The sequence below is a fragment of the Apteryx rowi genome, unplaced genomic scaffold (assembly GCF_003343035.1).
Source record: "Apteryx rowi isolate R43461 unplaced genomic scaffold, aptRow1 scaffold_141, whole genome shotgun sequence".
Lineage (NCBI taxonomy): Eukaryota > Metazoa > Chordata > Aves > Apterygiformes > Apterygidae > Apteryx > Apteryx rowi.
In genome coordinates, this window is record NW_020447653.1 from 1620527 (window position 1) to 1627004 (window position 6478).

At 70.1% G+C, this 6478-nt stretch overlaps 1 protein-coding gene across 1 annotated transcript in view; it reads left to right on the forward strand.

Annotated features, from left to right (window-relative positions):
- PHLDB1 (pleckstrin homology like domain family B member 1) overlaps positions 1-6478 on the forward strand; it is a 28205-nt gene that overhangs the window by 2498 nt on the left and 19229 nt on the right. Inside the window, exons 4-5 of the mRNA XM_026057904.1 lie at positions 3770-3895; positions 6229-6424. Of these exons, the coding sequence (XP_025913689.1) occupies positions 3770-3895; positions 6229-6424 (322 nt within the window). The remainder of the gene's footprint in view (positions 1-3769; positions 3896-6228; positions 6425-6478) is intronic.

Genomic DNA, 6478 nt, shown 5'->3' on the forward strand with positions numbered 1-6478 from the left:
CGCCTGGCCGTGCCCGGCTGCGGGGCTGCTCCTCCCGCCGCACCGCCTTGCCCTGCCGGCCGGGCGCAGCCTGCGCGGCGGCCCTGGCTTCCACCGGGTCGGCTGGGGGCGGAGGCGAGCGCACCGGCGCCCGGGCCCTCTTCCAGGCATCTCTCGCTGTAAACCTTCTGCCTCCTGTCCTTGGGCCGTTGTAGCTACCTGCTTGAGAAGACACTCTGGTCTTGAGCAACACGTTGTAGGGAAGCGCAGAGACCCAGGAGCGCGGCTCTGTCCCGGGACGAAGCCGCGGGTCCGGGGCGCTGGGAGCTGAGCCCTGACACTTGTGAGAGCACCCTGAGCCCCTCGGTGCGCGGGGAGCTGGGGCGAAGGGAAGGGCTGCCTTCTTGGCATCTCCTCCTGCCCGTTTCCAGGAGCGTTTGCAGCCCAGCCTCCCCAGCGGCTGCACTGACATGGGCTGTGGCTTTCACCCCTTCTCCCTCCGCCATCTCATTCATGGGCCGTGGTGTCGGGTTGCACTGGAGTCAGAAATCCGGATCCCGTGTTCCTTGACAGGCTCTCATTAGAGGTGGTGATTTATCTGAGAGAGCCTTGGAGTGGGGGAAGCTGCACAAAGGCCGTGGAGCTGCACGGCCAGGGAGTCGTGCACTGCAATACGCTGTGCCAGTGCATACCCAGGCCCGACGGCGGCCAGGGGCTGCATGCGCCAAGGGACAGACTGTTTTCTGAGGGGATTCGCCCTGCCCCTTGCTGCTGCAGCCCCGGCTGCTGGGGGCCCCTAAGACCTGGGAGGCAGCTCGGGACCCCGAGCCTCCCAGGGAGCCCTGTCACGGGCTGGCCGGGAATTAATCCAGTCACCGGACCCCGCAGGAGCCATTCCATCTCGCTGCTGCTGTGGCTGGAAATCCAGGAGAGCCTGCCTCGGGCCCGGCACAGCCCTGCTAGACCTCTGCCATGTTCCCCACCTTTCACTGCAGGAAACACCTGCTGCTTTAAACCCCCTTCTGCCTTTTGGCAGTGCCGTCTCGGCGGGGGCAGGCAGAGCTGGAGGCAGGGCTCCCTTTGCACCTTCCCTCGCGTCTCGCCTGCCTGGCGGTCGTGCTCCGAGCAGGGGCTGCCCACAGCTGCTGGCTGCGCGGCCTTGGGGCAGTGGCAGCCGCGTGGCTGGGGGAGCAGGAACCCCAGGGGCTTCAGCAGCTGCAGGCGCAGAGCCCCAGCCTGTGCCTTGTGCTGGCTGCGAAGGGGTGATGCGGGGCGTCCCCGGGACTGGCACCGGCGCATGGGAGAGGCGCAGACCTGCACGGTGGCGGTTACCATGCTCAGCCACAGCTGGGAGAGCGGCTCCGGCGTCCGGCTCCCCGAGCTGGCACAGTAGCTGGGCCGGACAAGCACAGCTATTGTCGGAGGCGTCTGCGTAGGGACAAGTGTAAGCGACGGCTTGGCCAGCTGCACTTAACATACGGGAGGCGTTCCTTGCCGCTGGGGCTCCATGCTCCCGGAGCTGCTCTGCGCAACGCTCTGGGACGGGGGCCGTTGTCAGCAGGACGAGGAGTCAGCAAGCGGGCAGTGGTGTGCCAGCTCCTGCCAGTGAGCGCGGCTCCTTCCCTTGCCGGCTTCTGGTGGCTCCCTTAACACGGAAGCAAATCCCTCGCGGCAGGGACGGGGTCCTGGGTGCCAAGTGGTGACGGTGCCTAATCCGCATGAGCTCTGCTCGCGTGGCTGCGTGCACCGGAGGGCAGAGGCGGGCCGGGAGGGTGCCATGGGCGAGCAGGGCGCCCCAGGCCGCGGGAAGCTGTGCCGACGCAGACCCAGCCCATGCAGGGCCGCGGCATGCGCGAGTGGTCGCTGGCTTTTCCAGCTCTCCTTCCCCACTGGAGCCTGCTCCTCCGGCTGGGCAGGAGCGCGCAGCACCGTCGCTACCTGCTCCCAAAGACGCATCCCCTGCAGCGAGGGATTTTCAGCTGCGGCTGACACGGAAAAGCAAACCTTTCCCTGGGGCGCTGGCAGGCACTTCAAAGCAGGGTGTGTCTCCAGCGCCGGCTGCCAGGCAGGAGCCTTCAGCCTCTCCGGCTGCCGGTGCCGACCTCTCCGGGCCAGGGTGGGTGCCGGCTGCAGCAGCCCCGGCAGCCTGGCCTCGGGGTGGGCGGCTGAGCCCGTTGCTGGTGCTGCTGGAAGGGGTGCGGGCGGCAGCACGCAGGCTGGCGCGGCCGAGCCACGGCCTGCTGGTGCTCCTGCTGCCCTGCTTGCAGCAGAGGGGCTCGGAGCCCGGCCCGCGCAGGCGGAGCGGCGGCAGGAGGCCATTCCTGGTGGGCTCCCATCCCGCAGCCGGTGCTCTGCCCGGCCCTGGGCTGGGCGGAGGTGTGGGACTTTGGCACCCTGGTTTCCGGGTGCTGTTTCCTTTATTGCAGAGGAGTGTTGGTATTCCCCTGTGAAACGCCGTTAATAGCCCCTTCCAGGGCAGGTTTTGGCACTGCTTCCCGGGTTTGAGGCAGTGGCGGAGCAGAGAACGCGCTGCGGTTGCAAGAGGCCACGTGGGCCCGGCTGCCTCGTCCCCGAGGTGCCTCCACAGCAGCCAGCGCCTGGTGCCCGGGATGCCACGGCATTGCAGCGTCTGCCCAGGGCGGGTGGCTGCTGCGCTGGGGGCCCCTTGTGCTCTGCACCCGCGCTGCCATGCGCAGCATGCCTGCGGTTCGGGTGCACGCCAGGCTGCGCAGCCCTGCGGTGTGCACTGCGTGTCCCTCATGGCTCCGGCCCATGTTGGACAGGGAAGAGGCCGTCTCCCTTGTCAAGGGGCTGGGCTCCAGCGAGCCCCAGCTGCTGCGCGAGGGCAGCCATACCCTCCTCCTCCCCAGCTGCTGGGCTGCGCGCGACAAAGAGCGCCAGTCAGCTCGTGGCAAGCGCAGAGCGCCTCGGCTGCCCTGGCCTCGCGTTGCAGCTGGGCATTTCTTCAGCGTCTCCGTGTGATCTGGGTGACCGGCAGCTGCTCTTTGCTGCTCGGGTCAAGGGAGGGTGGTGCTGGGAGCCCCAGGAAGGGCTGGCCCTCCTGCCCCTCTGTGTGCATCCGTGGCAGGCAGCAACGTAGCTGCGCAGTGCCTGGCAGCGGGGATGCGCCGTCCCCTTGTGCATGCAGGGCCTGGGGCTTGGTGAGCTCCCGCTCCGGCAGCCCGGCAGGAGGCCGGGGCCAGCACAGAGGCCCAGGGCTTTGTCCTTATGCCGGGCTCAGGCTTGTGGCCCCGCGGCTGCAGGCAGGGCTGTCGGGGCTCCACGGGGAGCAGGCAACACCTCCGTGCGGGGAGCTGCCCGGGTCCGCGTGTGCGGGGCCGGCGCTGGTGTGCCCGGCCCCAACTCGCAGCCGCATTCCTCGCCGATGGCTAATCAGCAGCCTGTCCAGAGCAGGCTCCCGGTTTGGGCCAAGAAAAGGCGTTCTGCTGCTGCAGACAGGAGCTGTCTTGTCTGCAGCTGGCAGCGGCGGAGGCGCTGGAGCGCTGCCAGCCCCCCTCTGACGAGGAGCCGCAGGCACAGACCCCAGCTGTGCCTGCGAGAGATGCGCTGGCTGCCGCCACGCCGGGGACTGACCTGGATTGCAGCCCTGCCCGCGGCGCCTGCTGATGGCAGGAGATGGCTCCCACACTGGGGAAGCGCGTTACGGGCAGGGCCGTGTGCCGTGGTCCGTCTGCGCTGGGTCCAGCACGCCACATCGCGGTGGCCGGCTGCTCAGCACGGTGGGGCTCTCGCAGCCGCTGGCGCTGACCTCTCCTCCCCTCTCCCCCAGGGTGCACGATCTGCCTGGGCCAGGCCACCTTCCTGCGCTTCAACCACCCTGCTGAAGCCAAGTGGATGAAGAGCATGATCCCCGCGGGCGGCAGGGGCCCTGCAGCCCTCTATGGACTCGCAGCAAGTAGGTGACCCCTTTCCTGGGGGGTGTCCCATGTCTGGGGCACTCCCTGGCCCTGGTGCAAGCTCGCAGCGGGGCAGGGCTGAGCGGTTGCAGAGCTGGGGCTTTCGCTGCCGTGCCCTGTGTCGAGGGGGTCTGTGACCCCAGAGCGGGCGAGAGCGGCCCACGGCCCGGGGGCTGCCGCGGGGATGGTCTCACCACCGGAGCCGGGGCTGCCGTGCTTCCGAGTGGTGCCCGCGCCAGCCCGCCAGGCTCTGCTGCTTCCCTGCCCGCTGTTGACTCAGCCTGGCAGCTGTGCTGCAGTTTGTTAATTATTAATGCTGCCTCAGAAGAGTTTAATTGAAGCGGTTCCGGCCACGCGCCCGGCCGGGCTGCTCGCCCCTGCCGCGGCATGGGTCGGGACCGCGTTGCTGCCCGGCAGAAGTCACCGGCCCGTCCACGCTGGGCATGCGGGGCCTCCGGGCAGCCGCGGGAGCGGTGTTTACGTGTGGGGTGCCTGCAGGCAGGCTTCGAAGGCCGTTTCCCTGGCTGCAGGGCTTCATGCAGCTGGCTGCTTATCTTGCTGTGTCTGGCCGCGGGCGCAAGCCTCCTTCCCCCGCCAGGCTGCGCGAGGCAGCGGGTGAGATGGCGCCGCTCTGATGCGGGCTGGCAGCTCCTGCCTGCTGGCTCCACATGGCGCCGGGGCTGTGCGGGGCCGGCGGCGCTGTGCCAGGCTCTCCTGGGCGCCGCGGCGCCGCAGCCAACCCAGCGGCTCCCTGCCTGTCCCCTGCTCGTGCAGGCTGCGCCGCATCGACGCCGAGCATCGGGTCCTGCGCGGGCCCTGGGATCGGTGCTGTCCCCGCCGAGGGCGTGCGCTGAGGTCCTGGGGGCTCCCGCTGCTTCGGGAGCTGGAGAAAGGCACTAAGCAGGTCCGAGCTCCCCTCCCGCTGCGGCCCGGGGCGCTGCCCGCCTGTTTGGTTGCGGCTGCACCGCTGCCCCTGCGCAGGCAGTGCGTGGGCTCTGCCCGCCGCGTCCCGCCGTGCTGTGGAGCGCTCTGGGCGCCCGTGTCGGTGCGGCGGCACGTCCCGGGGAGTGCGCTGCCCTGGTAGCCATCGCGGCCCTCAGCCTCGCTGTCCGTGCTTTCGTTGCTGAGATGGGCACATCGGTGGCTTGGAGGCGCTTCCTGGGCAAGGAGCACGGCGGGTCCGGGCTGTGGTGTGTGGGGAGCTCTGCACGCTGCCGGGGCACACAGGTGTGCGCAGGTGCTGCCGGGGCGTGTGTGGGTGCTGCCGGGGCGCGCGCACCCAGCGCCCTGCAAACGTGGGGCCCGGGGCGCTGTTCACGGGAGGGAGCCGGCGCCGGGGTGAGCGGGAAGCAGCAGGGCACGCAGCCCGCTCTGCTCCCTCTCAGCTGCCGAGTCCCTGCGCAGGCTGGGGCAGATGGCTCGCTCTCGCTGTGCTGCGGTGCTTCGCCTGCAGCGCAGGACCGATGCCTGTTGACCCCCTTTGCCGAGGTGCGGTGAGGCAGCAGAAGCGCTTGCAGAGTGCCTGGGATGCTCGGTGAGGAGCACACTGCTCCCCTGACGGTCCGTTCACTCCTGGGATGTGGGGTTGCAGGCGGATGTGGGCAGCAGTCTTGCGTATGAGGGACGTATGATTTAGTGGCAATGAATTGAGCTTGGTGTGCCCTGAGCAGCCGAGGCCAGCGATCAATCCTGCTCTTGCAGTAACTGGCCGTGAGACTGTGGCTGGGCAGCTAATTCAGCGCACGCTCCGGCCCGCCGTGCCAGGAGCCTGTCTGGCCTTCCGGAAAAGCAGCCCCTAAGTGCTCCTGATTGCGTTATCTCGCCGGCAACCTTATTACCGCCCCCGCGTCCTTCCCTGCCCAGGTGGCTGGGATGGTGGAGGTGGGGGGGCCCCCAGTCCCTGAGGAGCACTGCCGGCGTGCGGCTTTGCTGTTCCTGTGCCGCGGGCCCATGCTGTGCCGGCTGGGCGCGGGATGCCCCAGCTGCAGGCAGCAGCGGGGCCGGCACGTGTCCGGCAAGGGGGCCATGGGGGCTGCGTGCTGTGGGGGCTGCTCCCGCCGCGTGTCCCCTCCGGCCAGCCCGGGGCGGCGGAGGAGGGCAGCAGGGTGCTGCCGTGGGCCGGCACCGCGCGGCTGCGTGCCGGGAGCGCTATCGGGTGTCTGTTGCCCGGGTGATGGGACACCTGGCTGGATACCGCCAGCGTCTCCAGGCCCGGAGCGGGCGGCGCGGGGACCGTGCCCAGGGAGCCGGTCCCTCCACACCAGGCCGCCGTGCCGGGGCCGCTGGGGCTTGGCTGGCGCGGCCCCGCTAACGCCGGCCCCTCTCCCCGCAGAGCCCGAGGCCCTGGTGAACGGCRCCCGCCAGCCGCCCCCGGCGGAGCCGGCGCAGCGCCCGCGGCCCAGCCACAGCTCCCTGGTCAGCTCCATCGAGAAGGACCTGCAGGACATCATGGACTCGCTGGCCTTGGAGGAGCCGCCGCTCCCGGCCCCCAGCTGCGCCGTGCCAAATGGCGGCGGGCGCTGCCTCCTGTCGCCGCCGCCGAGCCCCGGGGCCGCCCCGGCGGGCTCCAGCTACGACAGCGC